This window comes from Salmo salar, chromosome 20 (assembly GCF_965601325.2).
Source record: "Salmo salar chromosome 20, fSalSal1, whole genome shotgun sequence".
Lineage (NCBI taxonomy): Eukaryota > Metazoa > Chordata > Actinopteri > Salmoniformes > Salmonidae > Salmo > Salmo salar.
The window spans coordinates 26,275,001-26,299,435 of record NC_138310.1 but is presented as its reverse complement, the minus strand read 5'-3'; the positions used below and the strand labels follow the sequence as shown (position 1 = coordinate 26,299,435).

Genomic DNA, 24,435 nt, shown 5'->3' with positions numbered 1-24,435 from the left:
TTCTCTCTGGTGTTCCAGTTGGTGATGTATGCTGGGCCCAACACTAACAGTCGCAAGGTCACTGAGTATGGAGGCAACACTCTGGGCTATGGCAGTCGCAGTGTCCTCGGGACAGGTTGGCCCAAAGACCTGGTCAAGGTGGAGGGGGACACAGTGACGTTCTCCTTTGAGATGAGGAGTGGGCGCGAGCACAACACCCCAGACAAAGCCATGTGGGGGTTCTCCTGCACTGTCCGAGCCCAGGTACACAGAGCTGTGGAGTTGTAAAATACCGCATGAGTTCTAGCATGTTGCTGCCATGTTGGACATACACACCCAGATGTTGTTACAGTGTTACATTGAACTGTCTCTGTTTTCCCGCTCCAGGAGTCATCGGAGGATGTCTCTGGGGGTCTCCCCTTCCTGGCAGACCTGGCGTTGGGTCTGTCTGTACTGGCCTGCTCCATGCTCCGCATCCTCTACAACGGACCTGAAGTAACCCGAGAGGAGGACGCCTGCCATGACCTGCTCTGCTCCAAGCTGCTCCAAAGGTGACTCAGCATAAATGGAGAATGATACAGAGCACACCCTATAGATAGCACAAATGCACTGCAATGTAGAAGCACAGTGGTATACAGCTATAACCAATGTAATACGAATAAATTAGTAAAATAACATGTGTGACACAGCAGAGACTATCTGCTTTGTGTTTCCTTCAGGTGCCAATGGCAGGTGGAGGCTAATGGTGCCCTCTCTCCAGCCCTCACCCCCAGCCCATCACCCTTACCCCTCACCATCGAGGAGGACCAGGAGTTCACCTACCCCTCTGATGTCCTCATCCCTCCCCCGGGCCTCATGCCTGGGGCCTACTTTGACCTGCCCCGTATCCGCCTGCCTCCAGGAATCATGGGCCGGCTACGAGAGGTGTCCGGCAGGGGGCGACCACAGTTCCGTCCCAGCATCAAGTGAGAAGGGGTGACGATATATACGGCAGGCTTGCACAACTGCCATCCTAATTCTATTTTAACCAATCATTACTGTCTATCCTTTTCTCCCCCTTTCTCTCCGACTTGCCCGTGTCAGGGAGGTGATCAGGCCAGACGTTATGGAGGAGGTCATAGTGTCGTGTGTGATAAAGCACCTGACGCTGGTGGATGCTCTCCAGTCACTCGTCAACTTCCAGTACCGTGAGGAGCACGCTGAGGAGTACGACCTGCTCTGTAAGATCATGGCCGAGACTTTCAAGAAGATCAACGCCATGGAGCGCCAGCTGCAGGTACACAAGTGGCACAATTCAGCTTTTCCCTCTCCAAGTGTGTGTATGTGTGTATAACTTTGTCTGTCGCCCCCCCCCCCCCCCCCCAGAGTGTAGCAGAGCTGGAGCAGAAGTGGCAGAACGAGGTGGAGGAAGCTCAGCAGGGAAAGCTGGAGAACAATGCTCCATTCTTCCATGACTACCACTTCTTTGAGGTACACATCCCTCTACCTCTAATTCTCCACAGATTCTCTTCAAATTGTTCACTGTTCAGCTCACATAATTTGTTTTTGTTTCCGCAGAACAAAATGAAGGAACTAGAATTGCTGTGTTCACTAAAAGAGGTCCCACTAGACTGCAGTGATTTGGAAAACGTTGTCCTCACTCTGAGGTAAGAGAAGAGCGACGTGACAATACAGATGTTGACTGATGAGGTAACATCTACACTGCTTTCGAAGACTCCATGTTGTCTTCTGGTTTGTGATCATCTGAATTTGTCCACAGGGAGAAGTTCTTCCAGGAGGTGAACTCTGTCCACCTAAAAGGTGCTGTGCCGCTGGCCAAAACCAAAGCCCTGGTGAAGAGCCTGATGAACCGCACAGACCTGCTGCTCCACGTCACCATCGCTCCTCACTGCAGGAGCCTGAACACCACGCCTGCTGGCACACCAGGTACATCTCAGCTTCCACCTTCCTACATTACACCTCCCCAGCCTACTGCACCTCCCTAACCTGCACCTCCCCAGCCTACTGCACCTCCCCAACCTGCACCTCCCCAACCTGCACCTCCCCAGCCTACTGCACCTCCCCAACCTGCACCTCCCCAACCTGCACCTCCCCAACCTGCACCTCCCCAACCTGCACCTCCTCAACCTACTGCACCTCCCCAACCTGCACCTCCCCAACCTGCACCTCCCCAGCCTACTGCACCTCCCCAACCTGCACCTCCCCAGTCTACTGCACCTCCCCAACCTGCACCTCCTCAACCTACTGCACCTCCCCAACCTGCACCTCCCCAGCCTACTGCACCTCCCCAACTTACTGCACCTCTCCAGCCTACTGCAGCTCCCCAACTTACTGCACCTCCCCAACTTACTGCACCTCTCCAACCTACTGCACCTCCCCAGCCTACTGCACCTCCCCAACCTGCACCTCCCCAGCCTACTGCACCTCCCCAGGCTACTGCACCTCCCCAACCTGCACCTCCCCAGCCTACTGCACCTCCCCAGCCTACTGCACCTCCCCAACCTACTGCACCTCCCCAACCTGCACCTCCCCAGCCTACTGCACCTCCCCAGCCTACTGCACCTCCCCAACCTACTACACCTCCCCAACCTGCACCTCCCCAGCCTACTGCACCTCCCCAGCCTACTACACCTCCCCAGCCTACTGCACCTCCCCAACCTACTACACCTCCCCAACCTGCACCTCCCCAGCCTACTGCACCTCCCCAACCTGCACCTCCCCAGTCTACTGCACCTCCCCAACCTGCACCTCCTCAACCTACTGCACCTCCCCAACCTGCACCTCCCCAGCCTACTGCACCTCCCCAACTTACTGCACCTCTCCAGCCTACTGCAGCTCCCCAACTTACTGCACCTCCCCAACTTACTGCACCTCTCCAACCTACTGCACCTCCCCAGCCTACTGCACCTCCCCAACCTGCACCTCCTCCAGCATACTGCACCTCCCCAGGCTACTGCACCTCCCCAACCTGCACCTCCCCAGCCTACTGCACCTCCCCAGCCTACTGCACCTCCCCAACCTACTGCACCTCCCCAACCTGCACCTCCCCAGCCTACTGCACCTCCCCAGCCTACTGCACCTCCCCAACCTACTACACCTCCCCAACCTGCACCTCCCCAGCCTACTGCACCTCCCCAGCCTACTACACCTCCCCAGCCTACTACACTTCCCTAGCTTACAACTGCTCCTCTATAGCCCTCCCTGATTTACTTTGACTGCCTGCATATAGTATGATGAAATAGAGGTAACCGATACTGGCTTTTTGTTGTTGCAGCCTGTAAGTCTGTGTCAGACACTAAGACGGTGGTCCCCGGGGTGAAGCAGCCAGTCTTCCTGCGCAGCATGTCTGCACCCTCCGACCTGGAAATGATCGCCAACCAGGACCTGGAGTTCACACACAGCAGCCAAAGGTTCTCTGTACACTGAACTGTTTTTGATGACACCAAGAAAGTGGATTACAAGCGTAACTACACTAAGTTGATGATGAATGGAGAGAGTACTCACCCCTCCACTTTGTTGTCCTCCCCTACTGTAGGAGGCGACACCACCCTACCAGTCACCGCAGCAGCTCCTTCACACTGCTGCAGTCTCTAGCCATGGAGGACTGCCGGGACAAGCCAACGTACAGTGTGCTGCTGGGACAGCTCTTTGCCTTCATTGGGACCACGCCCGACCAGTCAGTAAGTCCAGCCCTCCGCCACAAAGTCACTGCACATACACACTGAAATTGTTTTTGGTGCCAAATGATTAGAGAAGATGAGTCTACTCATATTTTACTCTAATTCTTCCTCCTCCAGGTGTCCAGCAGCAGTTTCCTGTCTGCGGCTCAGACACGGTGGAGGCGGGGCAGCACGAGGAAGCAGGCCTTGGTTCACATGAGGGAGCTGCTCACCGCCGCAGTCAGGGTGGGCGGGGTCACTCACCTGGTGGGCCCTGTTACCATGGTGCTGCAGGGAGGGCCCAGGTAAGGGATGGACACAGACACACTCACACACAAACCTACCATCAATTAACATTCTGAAAGAAAATGTAGTTTTGTAAATGTATGTGTATCTGTGTGTGTCCTCTGCAGGATCGAGGAGCTGACCTGTGGGGGAATGGTGGAGCAAGTGCAGGAGGCCTTTGGGGAGTCCATGACGTCTGTAGTGTCACTATGTGCCCGCTACCCCATCGCTTGTGCTAACAGTATTGGCATGCTCTGCACCATCCCCTATACGAGGCAAGAAAATGATTCTCCATCTTCCTCATGCTACTCTTGGAAAACTGCTTTGTAACTGCTTTTGTAACAAACAACTTAACTCATTCTCCTGGCACCCAAAAATGCCTGACTTCCAATAATTGCCCTCCTCCAAACCCCAACCCGTCTGGTCCTGTGTTCCTGTAGGAGTGAGGAGCAGTGCCTGGTGCGCAGTGGTCTGGTCCATCTGATGGACCGCCTGTGCAGCCTGAGTGGCCAGAGGGACTGCAGCTCCAATGAGAAGCAGACCAAGAAGCAGAAAGTGGCCACCATGGCCTGGGCTGCCTTCCAGGTGCTGGCCAACCGCTGCATCGAGTGGGAGAAGGTGGAAGGTATGCAATCTAGTTTTTTGAGGGTGGGGGACTTATCAGCTTGTGAAACAGGTAGCTCACTCCAAGAAATTAAGAGAACTTCAGCACTCAAGCAGAACATGTAAGAACATTTCAGTTTCCAATATCTTGATATTGCACTGTGCCTTTAGCTAAAGAGGAAGGTTTGAAAGACTGTCTTAATGTCTTCAGGGTCTTCTATCAAAGTGAGGAGAAGATACAGAAGAATAGTTGGAGGTAAAAGTTAGGCAAGCTTGGCAAAAGTTGAATTAGGCCACTAATTCAGAAACCAGAGGAAAGATGGGTGGATTTAAAATAGTTTATGTTCAGAAACATAAGTATGACTTCATCTTTGAGGACAGATAATCAGACTTTAAGATGCAGCCTCACATCAGTGTTTTTTTTACAATAATCATCAGTGTGTGGTGATTCTAGCTACTACAGAAATTCCTCTATCCCTTTCTAAAGGTGGTTCAACAGATGCAGTGCACTCGGGTCTGGCCCGGCAGGTATCCAGCCTGCTGACCAACCACCTGGCCAGAGCCACAGAGTGCTGTGGGAACCAGGCAGCAGGGAACGACGCCCTGCAGGATGTCCTCAGCCTGCTCAACGACCTGTCTAGGTAAACACCATCAGACAACTGGACAACACCTTAAACAAACTCCTATCAACATGAGGGCTCAATGTTATTTTGTGTTCTGTGTTTTAGAAATGAGTGTTAGGTTGTCGTCTTCTAATTATTCCTGACTGACTGTTGCTTCTCCAGGAGCCACATAGGGAAGGCCATCCTGAGCCAGCCAGCCTGTGTGTCCAAGCTCCTGTCCCTGCTGCTGGACCAGCGGCCGTCTCCCAAGCTGGTGCTGATCATCCTGCAGCTGTGCCGTGCTGCCCTGCCCCTGATGAGTGTGGAGGACTGTGGCAACGTGGCACTGCCCGCCTGGAGCTACTCCATCAACACCCTGGATGCTGAGCAGCAGGACGCCGCTGACCCCGCCTCGCGCATTGCTGCCCTGCTGCTGGCCAAGCTGGCTGACTACGTAGTACCAGGTAGGAGCCTTTGGTCTCCGACATGTGGGTCAGGAGATCTCTGATCTCAGTTAGTGATCTTCTAACACCATGTCCCTCACCAGGCTGCCAGACCCTGCTGTCCCCCAGCTCCTCAGAGCCAGACACCAGCCTGAGCCGCTCCAGCCCCAAGGGAACCCTGAAGTCTGATAAGGACGCTGGGGAGGAGAGCGAGGCTGTGGATGGCAAACTGTCCATCTTTATCCACAAGAGGGAGGACCAGTCCTCTCATGAGGTGCTCCAGCCATTGCTCAGGTAAGACTCATCATAATACCTTCTGACACCTTTTGTGTGCCAAACCATCCATAAAGTTTCTCTGACACCTTCTTCTGGTGGCCTGCAGCAGTTCAGAGGGCCGGCCATTCCGCCTTGGAACTGGAGCAAACATGGAGAAAGTGGTGAAGATGGACAGAGACATGACCAAGGTCAGGCCGGTTTAATGTGGCTTCATATGTCATTTGGCTGTCACTAAGTGAAAGAACAATTTGAACTTGTGAAGGCATGTTCATTAATCATACCATTATTCCTGGCTGATCTGCCTCTTCACCCCACCAGAGTGGTAGCTGTGAGGTAATCACAGAGGAGGCTGCAGCCGCCCTGAGGAAGGCCAATAAGTGGGCCCAGTCTGGGCTGATAGTGAGCGTGGGCCCGCCTGTGGAGGCTCTGGCCCAGGAGGCCGCTGGAGGAGTCACCACGGGGGACAAGAAGAAGACCGCTCAGACTGCTGTGTGTCGGGACAGGAACTCTGAACTGGCCAGGTCAGTTTGACTCGAGCTGTGCAAACGTTAGATTATGCATTTTTCATAACAGTAATACTAGTGGATTAGAAACTATCATACCACTGTTCCACTAGTAATACTAGTAGAACATAAGAAAACTGTCACATAACTGCTTTCCTCTGAAGGGCTTCATTTATTATTACCTCACTAGATATTACAGGTGCAAGTACAATATTTAATTAGAATGTTTTTATTTCGAGGAGCATCCAACCCTGTTATCAGACCTTGACTGTAATGTCATCTTCACTGAAGACTATGATAATATCCACTTAGGGTAATGTTTGTATTTATGTTATGAGAGGTTGACTGCTGATGATTAACTACTAATGGCAATGAACTCTTTCTCAATGGGAATTTTTATTTTAATTTTTACAGAAATCATGTGCGGTTCACCAGGCGCTGCCCAACAAGGGGCAGCGCCTGGGGTGCTTTGACACCTGTATTCTATCAAAATGTTTAGCACTTAGAATGGTGCACCTCAATATTAGGAAGGTGTTCCTAATGTTTGTATACTCAGTGGAGGTACAAATCATAAGTCAAATCAGTTACTGGCAGCAAAAGAATACGATCCTTGACTTCGGCGATGTCATTTACTAAATAGCCTCCAACACTCTAGTCAGCAAATTGGATGCAGTCTATCACAGTGCCATCCGTTTTGTCACCAAAGCCCCATATACTACCCACCATTGCGACTTGTGTGCTCTCGTTGGCTGGCCCTCACTAGATATTCGTCGTCAAACCCACTGGCTCCAGGTCATCTATAAGTCTTTGCTAGGTAAAGCTACGCCTTATCTCAGCTCACTGGTCACCATAGCAACACCCACCCGTAGCACGCGCTCCAGCAGGTATATTTCACTGGTCATCCCCAAAGCCAACACTTCCTTGGCTGCCTTTCCTTCCAGTTCTCTGCTGCCAATAACTGGAACGAATTGCAAAAATCACTGAAGCTAGAGTCTTATATCTCCCTCTCTAACTTTAAGCATCAGCTGTCAGAGCAGCTGTACCTGTACATAGCCAATCTGTAAATAGCACACCCAACTACCTCATCCCCATATTGTTATTTATCCTCTTGCTCTTTTGCACCCCAGTATCTCTACTTGCACATCATAATCTGCACATCTATCACTCCAGCGTTAATGCTAAATTGTAATTATTTCGCCTCTATGGCCTGTTTATTGCCTTACCTCCCTAATCTTCTACATTTGTACACACTGTACATAGATTTTTCTATTGTGTTATTGACTATGTTTGTTTATGTGTAACTCTGTGTTGTTGTTTTTGTCGCACTGCTTTGCTTTATCTTGGCCAGGTCGCAGTTGTAAATGAGAACTTGTTCTCAACTGGCCTACCTGGTTAAATAAAGGTGAAATAAAAATTCTAAAATTCCAACGGAATGGAAGAAAAAGTTAAGGGAAAGAAAATAGAAACTGTTTGTAGCCATATTAAATCTCAGATGTTTAACGAGAGAAAATTAGTCAAGATGTATCATTTTGATACTCCCATCCCTTAGAAACAGGTTTTTGGTTTGATTTATAAAACATCATTAGACTCCACTATCTGAATGTTTCAATTGAAGATATTGTACACATTTTTGGCTAATAACAAGATGTTGCTGTCACGGATCCCTCTGGAACTTTCATTGCGCACACCTGGCCCTTATTTCCGCTGATTGTATTTGTATATAGGTGTCCTTTGTTCACCATGGTGCTGTCGATTATTGTTACAATGTCCATTGGTGCATGTGAGTACCTGTGCTGTGTTTTGGGCTTTCGTGACCGTGTGGATTGTGCAGATGATTACGGGTCTCGTCCCGTGTGTTAATCATTGTGCGCGTGTGTTATTTATTCGAGGTACTCCTCACTCTTTTGTTTGGGTTTCAACCCTGTGTTTTTGTATAGTGTTTGTTTGCTCTTTGTCCCCGTGCCTTTACACGGCTCGCCGTAATGTGGGCTAAATAAAAAACCCTATTACGCATTCCTGCGTCTGTCTCCCGATCCTTCATGCCAACGTGACAGTTACAAATATGGGGCATTGAAGATTTTTATTTGTGCCTTTTTTGTGGAGTGGAAGTAGAGGATTTTGTTACCCATCTTCTGATATTGACCCATTGTTTCTAACTTTTGGGCAACAGTACAAGAGTGGTTCCTCCCTGTTTTTGATCTCTCCACAAACAGTTCTATTGGGTGACTTAAGGGACAGATGCAACACGATATACAATCTCTTGATTCAGCTGGGGAAGATTTTCATTTCTAAAACTCAGAAAACAAATGTTAGTAATTGGATTCTTTAAAAATAACTGTCGAACACTATTATACACTAGAAGGATTGATTGCAAAAGAAAGTGGGAGGTCGTCGAGGGATGGGCCTGATTTGATTTCCTAGACGAAGGGAAGGTGCTCCTGGATCGCCAGTCGTATGACAATTGTAGTTGTTGGTTCTTTTGTTTGTTTAGTTGTATTTATTGTGGTATTTTTTGTATGTAATTCATGTTTATGTTCTTTGTAGTTTGTTAGGGTCATTGCTTGTTTGTATGCTTCTGTGTGTCCACCGCACCGAGGTAGTGGGCTGAAAATGGTGAGGTGTTCTGGGGGACAATGAACCTTTAGCTCCCACTTCCCTATTGTGGGATGAACCTTTAGCTCCCACTTCCCTATTGTGGGATGAACCTTTAGCTCCCACTTCCCTATTGTGGGATGAACCTTTAGCTCCCACTTCCCTATTGTGGGATGAACCTTTAGCTCCCACTTCCCTATTGTGGGATGAACCTTTAGCTCCCACTTCCCTATTGTGGGATGAACCTTTAGCTCCCACTTCCCTATTGTGGGATGAACCTTTAGCTCCCACTTCCCTATTGTGGGATGCGTATTTGTAACAGCTGTCAATGGTATTGCATGCCTATGATAAAATGTTTTTTTTAAAGAGAAGGAAAAAAAGCCTAGGAATGAAATAACCACCCCAAAAATGTCAAAGTATTTTTTATAATAAAGAAACCTTTTAATAATGAAAAATAGTTTACTCCCCAAAATGTGTCAAGGTAATAAATAAATAAAAAACACAGGGAGAGTGGTTCTGAGCGGTCTCCTCTTTCTCCCTCCACTGTTCAGGTCTGACCCAATCAGGCCTTTCATCAGTGGCCATGTGGCCAACAGTATGGCTGCTGAGGTTATCGCCTTGCTGCACAGCCTGCTCACAGCACCTGAATCCAACACCGCCCAGATCTGGACCAGCACTGCAGAGAAGGTAAAGCACCATCAGAATGCATAGGTTTTTGAGGCAGCTGCAGCCATTTTAAGATCTACTTGCAATGCTAGATCCATGTAATTCTAAGTATATACTGTATATGAAGGTCATAGTGATAACGCATGGATTTAACGCTGCTGATGACTGTGCCAGGTGCTGTCCAGAGCGCTGATGTTCATCCCACAGCTGGGGAAGTATGCTGAGAGCATCCTGGAGAACGGTAGCAGCAGCAGCAGGAAGCTGGCTAAACTCCAGGCCATCGGCAGGCAGGCTGTGGCAGCACTCTGCGCTCTCGGAGGCTTCAAGGAGACCATCAAGATCGGCTCAGAGGTCCAGGTGGGTTAGGAGATGAGCAGAAGTTGATAGATCCATTAGAAGACTTAGCAAAACAAATTGTACCTGTCTCTGAAATTCACATGCTGTCTGCCAACAACACTATACCAGGCCAATAGTGCTGTGGGCAGAAAGATCTATAGTAGTGAATGGTCTATCAGTGAATGTTTCTCTTCATGGTCCCTCTGCTTCCTCAGGTGGTGGGTAAAGGAGTGCTGGACAGCGTGGGCCTGGTCATGTCCATCAATGAGCAGGAGGGCCTCGCCACAGTAAAGTTCCCTTCCTGCGAGTACAGGAAGGCCTGCAAGGCCTCCGACATCCTGACGGTGCCCATCTCCCGCCTCTGCACTCCCCGCTCTGAGGTAAGGACAGGGAGTGTTAGAGAAGTCACACATGCAACTAACACGTGTAACTAACACATGTAACTAACACATGTAAATCGACTGGAAATGATGCAAGTGCACATAAGGCTTTAATGTATGATGGCAGTAGACTAATTTAATGTTCTCTTCTCATCAATGTCCCTCTCCCCCTCTCTCTCCCAGGCACTGCCCCTCTACAAGCTGTCTATCACAGAGAAGGTGGTGCAGGCGGTACAGTCCATGTTACTGCCACAGGAGGGTAGTCTGTCCATCCACACCTCCCTCCCCTGTTCAGGAGATGGCTCTAGTCCTGTCATGGCCGCTGTCCGCCTGCTGGCTGAAATCAGGACCAGGTAAATCACTAATGAGGACATTACCTCGGTCAAGATGTTTTGCTGCTCCACCAAGTGTGTCTATGCACCTGTATGTCATAAATCTGTTTTGCTTAGTTAGTATGGAGGTTTAAATGTGTCTGTTGTGTTTGGCTCCCAGGGCATGTCTGGTGATGGCCCAGCTCCTGGAGGACAGCTCGTTCTGTGAAGAGTTCATTCAGCAGTGTCCTGCTGCTGTGGAGGTGCTTAACCTAGTGGCCCAGGAGTGCAGTCCTGGTGAGTGACCACCCACTCTCACCCAGTAGCATAGTGCTCAATGATGACACAACTTCTACAATGCAGCATGACTGTACTTTTACCGGCCATATTTTCTCTATGAGCGTAGTATTGATTCTGCTGTGTTGTGCAGGGGAGCGTCTGGGCATGGTCGAGGCACAGTGTGAGCGAGTGAGGATGCTGTACCGAGACTGCGCTCGCCCGCCACCCCCTCCCCTCCAGACAGACAGGTGCCAGGTGGGTGTCGCTGTAGCCTCTGCTCATTGATCTACTGATCGAATAACTGACATAAAACCATACTATGATTTTTTGAGGGATGAAGGGATTCAGTTTGAAGTTTGTGGGGCCTTGTAACACTCTCTGCTCCACTCTATGTCTCTCCCTAGCCCAAGGAGATTACATGGAGTCCAACCAGGGTGTTCCCTCCAGTGCGTGCCTGCATGTTCTCATCCCGCCTTACCTCCGTCACTTTCCTGGCCGACCCCAGCGCTGGAGGAGGCCTGCCCAGGGGAACCTTCATCTATGCCACCTCACCTGTACCTGTTCAGGTGGGCACCCCTACACTTACTGGATGTCTTGGGTTTTATATTGATGATAATTCAGTTTTGCATGCTTATGAAGCAGGCTGACTCATTTGGAATCTTTAAATTCCTCTCCCTGTTTTTCCTGTAGGCTCCTTCCTTTTACTGGGAAATAGAGATTGTCTCCTATGGAGACTCGGAAGATGACAGCGGCCCTATTGTGTCTTTTGGCTTTGCCACAGAGGCGGAGAAGAGAGACGGAGCATGGACCAACCCTGTTGGCACCTGCCTCTTTCACAAGTATGTGCTCCTATGGATTTTACATATGTAATCTCTGTGAGGTTTCCCACTGCCCTGTCTGAGTGCTGACTTTTCTTTCCTGTCTTTTTCATCCTCCCCCTCTGTCTCTGTGTTTCTCCCTTTCAGTAATGGTAGGGCTGTGCACTATAATGGCTCCAGTCTGCTGCAGTGGAAGAGTGTGAGGCTGGACGTAGCCCTACTTCCTGGTGAGATGGGAAACAATCCTCTCATTTAGTTTCATAATATCACCTACCTCCTATTTTCCCATCATTCATTTGACTTTTTTTGCTTATGGAACCAATGTGTATTGCATATTTCTAACATTTTGGTGAAACATCTGATTTTGAACTGTATCTTGGATGGTGACCATTCTCTTCCTGCTTACAGGGGATGTGGCGGGCATTGGCTGGGAGCGCTCTGAGGGCACCCCTCCACCCCCTGGCCAGGTCTCTAAAGGGCGTGTCTACTTCACCTACTGTGGCCACCGCCTCAGCCCCTTCCTGGAGGATGTAGCAGGGGGCATGTGGCCTCTGGTGCACATTCAGAAGAAGGTGGGTAAAACAAGATAACAAGATGACGCCTAATTGATGCAGCTTGTATGTCATCATGGTGTGTTTTGCATTTTGTTTAGAACACAAAGATTCGTGCCAACTTTGGTTGCCGGGCGTTTGCGTACGCAGAGGGCCAAGCACACCGCAATGCTGCTGACCTCTGTGTTGACCTGGCAGAGGAAATCAGTGCCAACTTCGAGGCCCTCCCCTTCGCCATGGCATCTGACAGCGACAATGATGCGGGTGCTAGTGTGGCATCTGATTCTGGATCCCACGGACCTCCCTGTCGGATCGCCGCTGTAGCAGTTGCCCAGCAACGTATGTTCCTTTCACTTTCCCCTTGCACCAAATGCATCTGTTTCAGTTACCTTCCGGTCACTTAACCTAAAATGTGTTGTTTTACTTCAAGGCCCAGTGCAGTCAAAAAGGTGATTTTCCTGTGTTTAAATATATTACCACACTGAGGTTAAATAATACTGTGAAATTGTGTAAATTATGGTGATCCTTTTAGTATAAGAGCTGTTTGAAAAGACCGTCTGGAATGTCTGCCTGTTTTGGTGGGAGGAAGTATTGGCCTTCCGAGTGACATCATTAGGCGGTAAATTAGTTAATAGACCAACAAGAAAGAGTTCCAATCCGCTCTGCCAATAACAGCAACTTTTCACTTTTCTCCTCCCCACTCCCAGACAGTCCTAGCAAAATTATTCCTTGAGAAATGTTTTACAATTTTTAATTGAAAACAATCACAGTAAGGTACTTAAATGGTCCCCAGAAATGATTTGATATTGAAAACAGCTGCATTGGACCTTTTAACCTGGTGTGATTTCAGTCCTCGGTTGCGTTTGCTGTTTGGTCAACCCCACCCCACCCCCGCAGTCCTAACCCTCACCCACACTGTCTGGTCTGTGTGTATGTCTCCCAGTTGGTAGCGTTGGTAAGAACCGTCTTTGTTGTTTGTCCTCCCCTGTCGGGACAGAGTACAACAGTGACTCGTCGTGCCTCTACAAGGTAGAGCTGAGCTACGAGAACCTGGTCACCTCAGGGCCTGAAGTACACCCCCCGCCTATCGCTGACGACGAGAGTGATGACGAGGATGATGACGATATTCCCAGGGTGAGTTGAATATCTTTCTGGTGCTTATGGTTCTGAGAAGAGCCTTCAGATAACACATGAACTTTTTGGTATCCTGGTTTTTCACTGTTGGCATGAATGTACTGTTTCACCCACCCAGGAGGACCACTATGCCCTGCTGGTGAAGGCCTGGGAGACCAAGGTGTTTCCCACCATCCGCCGTCGCTTCCGCAATGAGGCAGAGAGGAAGTCCGGTCTGGACCAGATCAAGGGAGCACTGCAGCTGGGTGAGGATTTATGTTCAGTCTCTCGTTTCTGCTCCTCTGGTCTTTGAGCAGCTTGGGACACTCACTCGCTGAAAACCAGGTGGTAAGAGGTGGTCAACCCTGTGGCTCTGTTTAAAGAGCAGCTCCCTATTGACTCCAGTTTGACATTTTTGAAGGGATGGTTTTTGACGTTTGTTCTTTGTGCTGTTTTTATTGCTTGAAATGTTGTGCAGGCATGGTTGACATAGCCCGGCAGACAGTGGAGTTCCTGTATGAAGAGAACGGTGGCATCCCCCGGGACCTCTACCTCCCCACCATCGAGGACATCAAGGATGAGGCCAACAAGTTCACCATCGATAAAGTCCGCAAAGGTACCCTGCACTTGCACCCACCACCATGCCAGAGACCTTGGTTATCGAACCGTTATTGTTTTCATCACCTTTGACCCTCACTGTAAATACATTAGTAAACACAGGAGTTTTCCTGATAGCTGGTTTAACCAAGCGTCCCACCGTGTCAACAGCCAGTGGAATCGCGTGGCGCGAAATACAAATACCTCATAAATGCTATAACTTCAATTTCTCAAACATATGACTATTTTACACCATTTTAAAGACAAGACTCTCGTTAATCTAACCACACTGTCCGATTCCAAAAAGGCTTTACAGCGAAAGCAAAACATTAGATTATGTCAGGAGAGTACCCTGCCAAAAATAATCACACAGCCATTTTCAAAGCAAGCCTATATGTCACAAAAACCAAAACCACAGCTAAATGCAGCACTAACCTTTGATGATCTTCATCAGATGACACTCCTAGGACATTATGTTATACAATACATGCATGTTTTGTTCAATCAAGTTCATATTTATATCAAAAAACAGCTTTTTACATTAGCATGTGACGTTCAGAACTAGCATACCCACCGCAAACTTCCGGTGAATTTACTTAATTACTCACGATTAACGTTCACAAAATACATAACAATTATTTTAAGAATTATAGATACAGAACTCCTTTATGCAATCGCGGTGTCAGATTTTAAAATAGCTTTTCGGCGAAAGCACATTTTGCAATATTCTGAGTAGATAGCCGGCCATCACGGCTAGCTAATTTGACACCCACCAAGTTTAGCCCTCACCAAACTCAGATTTACTATAAGAAAAATTGGATTACCTTTGCTGTTCTTCGTCAGAATGCACTCCCAGGACTTCTACTTCAACAACAAATGTTGTTTTGGTTCGAAATAATTCATAGTTATATTGAAATAGCTCCGTTTTGTTCATGCGTTCAGGTAACTATCCGAAGGGTGACGCGCGAGCGCATTTCATGACAAAAAATTTCAAAATATTCCATTACCGTACTTCGAAGCATGTCAAACGCTGTTTAACCTCTATGGGCTAGGTGGGACGCCTACTCAACAGCCAGTTGAATCCTGTGGCGCGTTATTCAAATCCTTAGATATGCTATTACTTCAATTTTTCAAAAATATGACTATTTTACACCATTTTAAAGATAAGACTCTCGTTAATCTAACCACACTGTCCGATTTCAAAAAGGCTTTACAACGAAAGCAAAACATTAGATTATGTCAGCAGGGTACCGAGACAGAAATAATCAGACACCCATTTTTCAAGCTAGCATATAATGTCACATAAACCCAAACCACAGCTAAATGTAGCACTAACCTTTGATGATCTTCATCAGATGACAACCCTAGGACATTATGTTATACAATACATGCATGTTTTGTTCAATCAAGTTCATATTTATATCAAAAACCAGCTTTTTACATTAGCATGTGACTAGCATGTGACTAGCATTCCCACCGAACACTGTCGGTGAATTTACTAAATTACTCACGATAAACGTTCACAAAAAGCATAACAATTATTTTAAGAATTATAGATACAGAACTCCTTTATGCACTCGATATGTCCGATTTTAAAATAGCTTTTCGGTGAAAGCACATTTTGCAATATTCTCAGTAGATAGCCCGGCATCACAGGGCTAGCTATTTAGACACCCAGTAGATTTAGCACTCATCAAAGTCAGATTTACTATAAGAAAAATGTTCTTACCTTTGTTGTCTTCGTCAGAATGCACTCCCAGGACTTCTACTTCAATAACAAATGTTGGTTTGGTCCAAAATAATCCATCGTTATATCCAAACAGCAGCGTTTTGTTCGTGCGTTCTAGACACTATCCTAAAGGCTAAATCAGGGTGACGAGCATGGTGCAATTCGTGACAAAAGAATTCTAAATATTCCATTACCGTACTTCGAAGCATGTCAACCGCTGTTTAAAATCAATTTTTATGCCATTTTTCTCATAAAAAAGCGATAATATTCCGACCGGGAATCTGCGTTTAGATAAACAAACAAAGGAAAACAAAGCATTCGGTCGAAGCGGGCACGCGCCTAAGCCCATAGTACTCTGAGTGGCCACTTGCCAAAAGCGATAAAGTGTTTCAGCCAGAGCCTGCCTCGATATCGTTCAACGTTTTCCCGGGCTCTGAGACCCTATGGAAGACGTAGGAAGTGTCACGTTATTGCACAGATCCTGAGTCTTCAATAAAAAGAGCCAAGATGAAACACTACTTCTCAGACAGGCCACTTCCTGCTTGAAATCTTCTCAGGTTTTGGCCTGCCATAGGAGTTCTGTTATACTCACAGACACCATTCAAACAGTTTTAGAAACTTTAGGGTGTTTTCTATCCAAAGCCAATAATTATATGCATATTCTAGTTACTGGGCAGGAGTAGTAACCAGATTAAATCGGGTATGTTTTTTATCCAGCCGTGTCAATACTGCCCCCTATCCCCAACAGGTTAAAATTCATTTTTATGCGATTTTTCTCGTAAAATAGCGATAATATTCCAATCGGGCGACGTTGTATTCGTTCAAAGAGAGAAAGAAAAACATGGAGAATTCACATGAACGCGCATCTCCAGTGTCACTGTTCTCAGCCGGACCACTCACAAGAACTCCTGCTGTTTTTCGCCCAGAGACTGGAGAGACGTCATTCCACTTTCTGGCACCTTCTGAGAGCCAATGGAAGCCTTAGAAAATGTCACGTTACAGCAGAGATGCTGTATTTTTGATAGAGATGCCAGTGAAGGAGAACAAATTGTCAGACAGGGCACTTCCTGTATGGAATCTTCTCAGGTTTTGGCCTGCCATATGAGTTCTGTTATACTCACAGACACCATTCAAACAGTTTTAGAAACTTTAGAGTGTTTCCTATCCAAATCTACTAATTATATGCATATTCTCGTTTCTGGGCAAGAGTAGTAACCAGTTTAAATCGGGTACGTTTTTTTATCCGGCCATGCAAATACTGCCCCCTAGCCCCAACAGGTTAACAATTACTGAAGCACTATTTTCTTTGAAGAATTTTTTGTAATGATCATTATCATTATGAGCACATAGGCTGTAGTGTTACCCGGCTTTGCCCTTACTTATACAGTATGCTTCCTCGTCTCAGGTTTGACCGTAGTCATCCGCTGTCCAGACAGCAACAACACCAACAGCACCACAGGCGGAACAGCCCTGCCCAAGTTTGCCATCCGAGGAATGTTGAAAACCTTCGGCCTGCACGGAGTGGTTCTGGACGTGGACTCAGTGAGTGTGGAACACTTCACTTCAGTTGTCATATGATCAAAGCAAAAATAAGTTAAGCTTTGTCTCTTGTTACTTACTGTGTGTGTCTGTGTTTTCAGGTGAATGAGCTGGTACAGGTAGAGACGTACCTGCGCAGTGAGGGGGTGCTGGTGAGGTACTGGTATCCCATTGAGATGTTGGAGCGTCCCCCTGTTGGATCCCGCCGTACTGCTGCCAATGGCCTTGTTAATCTCGACAGCAGTAACATCCAGATCCATAGGTAACTAACACACACACGCTGAAATAACACACTGCTATGAACTGTAAATCATCCCCCGTGGCCTGCTGTGTTTCAGGGAGCTTCTGCGCTGTGAGAGTGCCCTTGCTCGGCTTTACTGCCGCATGGCGCTACTCAACATCTTTGCCCCCAAGAGCCCCCACACCTTCACCCGCCTCCTCCACATCCCAGCCATTAGAGACATCACTCTGGAACACCTGCAGCTGCTGTCCAATCAGCTGCTGGCTCCGCCTCTGCCTGGTGAGCGGACCCTCTCTGGATGACATGATGATCCATGGAAAATAATGGGTTAAATAGAATGAAGTTAGAAAATGGACTAGACTGAAATAACACATGGCTTTTTAGGTGTACAATTGACTGACTGGAGTGATTTGGAGTCTGCTTTTCCCCTAGCCTCTAAGAATCCGAGTGTAGACTGGACAAGCATCCACTATCGTCTCTAACATTTAGATTCCAAAATTCCAAACAGTCCCTTTACAAGTCAGAATGTTGAATATATTCATCTGTTGTCCACTGATTTTGTCCTGCTGCCGGTGGAAATTTATGACAAAATATCCACAGGAAATATTATTAAACTGACTTCAAAACGCAGGTCTCTGTCACGGTTTGTTTGCTCATCACCTAAGGCATGCGACATTCTGGCTTGTAAGAAATCTTTCAAAATGTTTGCAGCGCTTTATTTCAGACAGTGTTACCAGAGCTGGTATCACAGACTGATTTGTTAGGCAACCTTTCCATGATCTTTGTGCTGAGTGTTCTCTGTTTGTCCTGCAGATGGCACCATCAGCTCCAGCTCCATCCTGGTGGCCCAGTCTCTACTCCACAACCTGCAGGGCCAGAGCTGTTCTCCCACAGAACTGTTTTACCAGGGCAACGCACAGCCCATCCGGGAGTGGCTCACCGTGGCCATCACCCGCGCCCTGCACCAGGGGGAGGAGAGTCTGCTGGAGCTCACCAAGCAGATCTGTTGCTTCCTACAGGTCTGCACAGGGTTAACTAATGACCCGAATCTGTCTGAATGTATATTTCCCCAGGGACGGAGATCTTTTGTTTTAATATGGTTCATCTTTATTTCCCTTGTTCCATTATGTAGAATGCACCAGAGCAGTTCACTTCAGAGGACTTCCCGGTATCAGAGTCAAAGGTCAGCATGGATGTCAACTTCCCGGGTGCTGCCTTCGTGATCGTCTCCTGCAAAGAGAGCCAACTAGGCTGCCGTAAAGAGTGAGCTAATTTAACATACTTTTTTGTTTCCAATTGCCTTTATCTAAGTTTAACCCATGACCCTTGACCATCCTAGATGTCTTACAGTGCCCCCATTTTCTGCCTCTCTTGCGTTTCCTCTCTTCCCCACTAGCTCCTCCCTGTACAAAGCCCCATGGGCGCGGGTTATGGTTTATGGCCTTGGTCACAAGGTGCGCCGGAACGGCCAGCTCAACCTGATGGAGGCGGTGTGCTACCCTCTGGATGCTTCACCCTCCAACACAGGCCTCACCCCCCCTCCCACTACCAACCAGTTCCCCACTGTCATCATCCCCACCGACAAAGTGCACATCAAACTGGGTGAGTGCTTGATTTCCCCTAGTCCTGGCTTACAGTAATAACTCTTTTCAGCATATGTATATTAATTATGTTTCTCTCTGTTTCAAATGATTAACATGTATTTATAATAGCTTGGTTTGTTTCACTGTCTCTCTCAGGGGTGTCGCCCCCTCCTGGCGCGGTGCTGGTGCTGCACTCCCTGCCACTGGAGTTCCCCCTGGCTATGGCGTTTGCTGAGCAGCTGCTGACGTGGAAGCTAGGGGAGAATAATGAGCACTCTGAGGAGGAGCTGGACACTGTGCCCTCGTCTGTGCTGCTGCAGGTGGTGGAGCTGCTGGGTAGGTGCTACACTTCCATAACCTTCAGTCACTCGTTGTGTGTGACTAATATTGAATCCTGTTTTGTGCTGACAAATTGTTCACTTTTTTCTAAGAGTTTCTGTTCCCTCTCTCTTCCTGTCTGTGACGTTCTAGGTGGGCTGTTATGGACCACAGATCTGGCCCCCTGCATCAAGGAACTCTCCTTCCACCTGCTGGCTGAGCTCTTCCGTAAGATCCACCACCTGGAGCAGCGGAAAAGCCCTGCAGGCCTGTCCAGCTCTATCGCTCTGTTGCTTAACCCCTGCCTGGCTGTGCTCATGGCCCTGCAGACAGAGCTCCGCAAGCTGTATGACCGGGAGACCCAGGGCTGGGTGGCTGCAGGGGCCGGAGCAGGGTGCTCCTCCTCTGGTGGCGGTGGCCTGGCCCTGGGGACTGAGCAGAGCAGATTCTCCACCTACTTCCACGCCCTGATGGAGGTGTGCCTGGCTGTAGCTGAGGTCACCGTCCCCCTCAACATGGGGTGCTCAGGAGTGGGAGCCCTGTCCTCCACCAGTGCCCCTAATCTCAGCGACTCCTCTTCATCCTCCTCCTCCTCCCCAGGCCAGACCCCCCAGAGCCCCAGCCTGCTCTCCAAGCGTAAGAAGGTGAAGATGAAGAGGGAGCGTGCGGCAGCAGCAGTGGCCGCGGTGGCCTCAGGGAAGAGGGGTTCTGCTGGAGGGGCTCGTCTGTCAGAGAGCGACAGCGCCCTGCTCAACATGGCCGGTAGTAAACCTGAGGACATGCTGTGGTTCCACCGTGGCCTCACCCTGCTCATGATCCTCCGTCACCTGGCCAACAAGGATCCCCAGGGGCTGAGTGTGACAAGTGATGCTGTGACGGATGCCTGCCAGGCCCTGGTGGGACCTACCGCTCACAGCCGTCTGCTGGTGCTCTCTGGCATCCCTACCCACCTGGAGGAGGCTGTGGTGCGCAGCGCCATCCGCAGGGCCTGCCATGCCCACGGGGGGCTCTTCAAGGACGAGATCTTCATCCCCCTGCAGGAGGAAGAACCTAAGAAGCCCAAGGCAGGAGCCGGGGTGTCCACCCCCCTGGACAGCAAAGCTGCCCCCGAGCCTGGGCGCCCCTTCCCCAGTAACGAGAGCCCAGACAGCTCCAGCAGCGTGACTCCAGCCATGAGTGTCTCGGCCTCGGCCTCCACCAGCCAGACCTCCATCTGCAGCTCCTCTCAGGGGGGCGTGTCCCGCACCGCCAGTGAGCTCTCTGTGGACCAGGAGCTGCTGGCTGCCCCACCTCTCACCCCTGTGGCTGCAGCATCGACTGTCCCCTCCCCACAGCAAGCGCCCCTGGATCCCCACACGGTGTCCAGCCAGGAGAGCCTGGATATCTCCCTGTGCAGCACGGGGAGCCTGGGCAGTCTTGGCAGCCTGGGGGAACCTCTGGACAACGCAGAAACAACCTCTGTGTCAGACGGGGGCTCCATGTACACCGTCACTTCTCTGGACAGCAACTCCATCTTGGCCCGGCCCATCAAGGGCTATGCTGTCATAGAGGTGGGTCACAAGTGCATTTTACAAAGAACTTGATATATTGAAATTGTTGATTTATAATTTGTTTTTGCTTTGATGGAGACAGACTTGCATGTCCTTCATCTGTTTTGCACATCCTGAATGTAGGTTCGCGCCCGAGCCAAAGTGGAAAAGATCCGCGCTAGCCTCTTCAACAGCAGCGACTTGATTGGCTTATCCAGCCTGGAGGGTGAGGAGGAGCTGATGGAGCTGACCAATGAGGAGATCCTCACAGCCTCCAGCGTCAACCAAAGCCTGTTTGACACACAGGGTAGCTCCGCCCTTGAGGACTACTTCCTGAACAAGTCTCTCAGAGGTAAGTAGTTTATGGCTCAATCATCTGTACTCTATCAATACAGGTAGAAGTCCTACATCTGGAGGGGTCTTCATCTTTTCTCCTATGTTCCCAGGGGACAAGTTGGTTCCAAGTGCACGAGACGTGCTGATGGACATCTTCAAGAGTTGTGTCCACTCAGAGCAGATGCTCAGCCTCACACCAGCCAAGCCTGTCAAAGTGTCAGACATCTACTTGAGCAAGGAGCAGATCACCTCCCAGACAACTGGAAACCTCCTCCACGTCTTCTTCACTAATGTACGGCCGCCCAAGAAGGTGCTGGAGGACCAACTGACGCAGGTTGGTACACCCCCTCACCATGAGTGCTTGAACACAACAAAATAGATATATGCTTAATTGACCCTGCCTCATCCACATCATTTTACACACACACACACTCATCTATATGCATCTGCAACCATGTTTGTCTGAGCAGTGTTATATGTTCCACAGATTCTGCGTAAATATGGCACCCCCAAGCCCAACAAGAACAAATACAGCAAGGCAGGTAAGGAACAGCACGCAGGCAAGGTGGTGAGCACCAAGAGACCCATCACCAAACCACCCAGCAAGGAGAAGTCTGTGCTCAACAGCGTCAGGTGAGTTTTATCCCTCACCACACACACAATGCCACCCTGAACACCATTTTCCTAAATAGTTTCCACCCCCACCTGTAATTATGGAAGGTAGTTGGTTTCAAAATTACACTCCCCCTAAGAGCCTTCTCTTAATGCTTCCCACACTCAAATGTGTTACTTAAATAGCGAGTCTTTCGAATTAATTTCTCATGTTAAGAAACAAAAAAATAGCAATAAAAACTTCTCTCTGTGGATTCTTTATCCACTTACAGAAGAAAAATGGAGAGTGATTAAATGTTGCTTATTATGCTTAATCGTCAAATCAAGACTCGTTCAGTATGCTGTTATGTCATCCATGACATTCATCAGTACTCATTTGGACAGACATTTTCCATTGGCCCCTGTTCCTGACCTTTTTCCATGTCTCTATCAGGACTGCACTGAGTGAGAAAAAGACTGTACTGAAGCCCCCTGAGAAATCCAGGCCTGATGAGAAGGACACAGAGAAATCTCCTGCCAAGAAGCCTGAAGGTACTGACCACTCTGTACCCTCTCATGTTACCCATCTGTCTAGCCAATATCTCTCTGGAGCTGGGTAACAGTTCCCTCTAGTTCAAATGTAGATGACGAGATGGAAACAGAGCATAAAGTCCATGCATCTGTGTGTCTGACTGTTCATGTATTTATACATGAATTGTCTCCTCCCTCACCCCTCTCTCACGTAGTCCCAGAGGAGAAGTACCTGACTCTGGAAGGCTTGCATAAGTTTGCTGTGGACCGGGCCAAGCAGGACATCCGTAGCCTGTGGAGGGCCATTCTGGCCTGCGGTTACGACCTTCACTTTGAAAGGTGAGCCTGGCGACCCGCCCCCCTCCAGTCCCTGCAGTCAGCCTTCACATTCCGAGCAGAGTGTGGAACGGAACACACATGACTGGAGCAGGTTGTAAACATTTAGAGCATGGAACACAATGTGATTGTTACGTCAACACACATCACACATTTACACATGATGTACTCTAACAAATGTCACGTTTAATCATCTGACTCAAACACTATAATGCACTGTACAGTTCATGTAATCTCTGTAATTATAGAAAGCCACCTGGTGCCAGATGAAGCCATATTATACACAGATGTAGGATCTTGATTTGAGCTAGTTTTCAACAGGAAATGGGGATTATAATTAATTGACATTTTTGTAAGAGTTGATACATTTTTCGTTAGGGCAAATCAAGTCTGACATTTTAAAGTGGGAATTACAAACTTTAGAAGCCTTTTAAACATCAACTATACTACACGTTTGGATTTCCTGCTGTGCAGAAAAATTCTCAGCAACAATAGTGATCAAATTAAGATCCTACATCTGTATTATGAGGATCTGTTCATATGTAGTGGTTAACCATTCTGTTGTATTCCATCTCCTCTGGTGTTCCAGATGTACCTGTATAGACACACGGCATGCCCAGAAGGCCTGTAGGAGGTGGAGTCTGGAGATGGATGTAGCGTTGGTTCAGTACATCAACAGGCTGTGTGGTCACCTGGCCATCACACCTGCCAGGCTGCACCCCCATGAGGCCTACCTGGAGCCCAGTGACGTCGCTGACCCACGCGTGGCCTGTCTTCTCAGTATGTGACCTACTCACTGACATACCACGTCATTAGTTTACATACACAGTCTATTTTTACACGTGTTTGTGTGGTGTTGGACATCAGTAATCATGAGTGTAAGCGCGTGTTAGTGAGTGAGTGGGTGGGAATGTGTATTTGCGTATATGTGTTGCTGTGTTCACATTTCCCCTGTGTGTGTGTGTAGATGTGCCTGTGGAGAGCCTGCGTCTGCGCTTTGCTCTACTGCAGTCTCTCAACAACACCCTGGAGAGTTTCTTCCTGCCCCTGGTGGAGCTGAGACAAACACACACCTACCAGAACAGCATCGCAGCACTGCTCTCTGGGGCCAAAGGTGACACACACACACACACACACACACACACACACACACACACAAATAACATATCAGAACTGCTCTGTCAGGTCAATGGCACACAGCAACAGTGTGCTGTATGTATCGTTAAGGAGTGGTGTTGTGTCAGGGAATCGACTGGTTGTTAAATCGTTTAAGCTGTAGGTGGGGCATATGAACAGTATTAAAACAGTCTTGCTGACCTACTCATTCTACCTCCACCCTATCTCTATGCAGGCCTGGTGTTCTATGATAACAAAGTGATAGTGATGAACCAGGTGTTGAATGCCACAGTACAGCGGACTGCAGACCACGCTGCCCCCGAGATCACACTGGACCCCTTAGAGATTGTTGGAGGTGAGCTCACAGGACAAGCCCAGAGCCCTGTTTTACGTTCATTCATGTTATGCCCTCTACGTTGAGTGTTGATGGTGTGTGTTCCTCCAGGAGAGATCCGTTCCTCAGAGAACACCTACTTCTGCCAGGCGGCACGCCAGCTAGCCTGTGTGCCCTCGTCCCAGCTGTGTGTGAAGCTGGCCAGCGGAGGAGACCCCACCTATGCCTTCAACATCCGCTTCACTGGAGAGGAGGTCCA

At 48.7% G+C, this 24,435-nt stretch overlaps 1 protein-coding gene across 5 annotated transcripts in view; it reads left to right on the top strand.

The window, feature by feature from the left end:
• LOC106580373 (putative E3 ubiquitin-protein ligase HECTD4) overlaps nt 1–24,435 on the top strand; it is a 72,020-nt gene that overhangs the window by 38,799 nt on the left and 8,786 nt on the right. For 2 of the 5 annotated variants that reach the window (XM_014161355.3, XM_014161353.3), the window contains exons 22-70: nt 19–243; nt 367–530; nt 699–944; nt 1,063–1,255; nt 1,345–1,449; nt 1,537–1,625; nt 1,739–1,905; nt 3,254–3,389; nt 3,515–3,659; nt 3,777–3,943; nt 4,052–4,198; nt 4,364–4,548; nt 4,738–4,782; nt 5,014–5,167; nt 5,312–5,592; nt 5,676–5,865; nt 5,954–6,035; nt 6,166–6,368; nt 9,494–9,629; nt 9,783–9,965; nt 10,160–10,324; nt 10,508–10,677; nt 10,817–10,932; nt 11,066–11,169; nt 11,319–11,480; nt 11,605–11,753; nt 11,880–11,959; nt 12,141–12,304; nt 12,385–12,622; nt 13,281–13,417; nt 13,536–13,662; nt 13,875–14,012; nt 17,128–17,264; nt 17,363–17,523; nt 17,600–17,781; nt 18,316–18,521; nt 18,635–18,765; nt 18,899–19,104; nt 19,242–19,421; nt 19,557–20,953; nt 21,077–21,284; nt 21,379–21,602; nt 21,756–21,901; nt 22,314–22,411; nt 22,606–22,729; nt 23,316–23,506; nt 23,694–23,840; nt 24,078–24,197; nt 24,288–24,435. The exon at nt 24,288–24,435 is cut by the window's right edge and continues 8 nt beyond it. In XM_014161355.3, the coding sequence (XP_014016830.1) occupies nt 19–243; nt 367–530; nt 699–944; nt 1,063–1,255; nt 1,345–1,449; nt 1,537–1,625; nt 1,739–1,905; nt 3,254–3,389; nt 3,515–3,659; nt 3,777–3,943; nt 4,052–4,198; nt 4,364–4,548; nt 4,738–4,782; nt 5,014–5,167; nt 5,312–5,592; nt 5,676–5,865; nt 5,954–6,035; nt 6,166–6,368; nt 9,494–9,629; nt 9,783–9,965; nt 10,160–10,324; nt 10,508–10,677; nt 10,817–10,932; nt 11,066–11,169; nt 11,319–11,480; nt 11,605–11,753; nt 11,880–11,959; nt 12,141–12,304; nt 12,385–12,622; nt 13,281–13,417; nt 13,536–13,662; nt 13,875–14,012; nt 17,128–17,264; nt 17,363–17,523; nt 17,600–17,781; nt 18,316–18,521; nt 18,635–18,765; nt 18,899–19,104; nt 19,242–19,421; nt 19,557–20,953; nt 21,077–21,284; nt 21,379–21,602; nt 21,756–21,901; nt 22,314–22,411; nt 22,606–22,729; nt 23,316–23,506; nt 23,694–23,840; nt 24,078–24,197; nt 24,288–24,435 (8,999 nt within the window). The remainder of the gene's footprint in view (nt 1–18; nt 244–366; nt 531–698; nt 945–1,062; nt 1,256–1,344; nt 1,450–1,536; nt 1,626–1,738; nt 1,906–3,253; nt 3,390–3,514; nt 3,660–3,776; nt 3,944–4,051; nt 4,199–4,363; nt 4,549–4,737; nt 4,783–5,013; nt 5,168–5,311; nt 5,593–5,675; nt 5,866–5,953; nt 6,036–6,165; nt 6,369–9,493; nt 9,630–9,782; nt 9,966–10,159; nt 10,325–10,507; nt 10,678–10,816; nt 10,933–11,065; nt 11,170–11,318; nt 11,481–11,604; nt 11,754–11,879; nt 11,960–12,140; nt 12,305–12,384; nt 12,623–13,280; nt 13,418–13,535; nt 13,663–13,874; nt 14,013–17,127; nt 17,265–17,362; nt 17,524–17,599; nt 17,782–18,315; nt 18,522–18,634; nt 18,766–18,898; nt 19,105–19,241; nt 19,422–19,556; nt 20,954–21,076; nt 21,285–21,378; nt 21,603–21,755; nt 21,902–22,313; nt 22,412–22,605; nt 22,730–23,315; nt 23,507–23,693; nt 23,841–24,077; nt 24,198–24,287) is intronic. The other 3 variants (XM_014161358.3, XM_014161357.3, XM_014161354.3) reach the window with 2 other exon arrangements.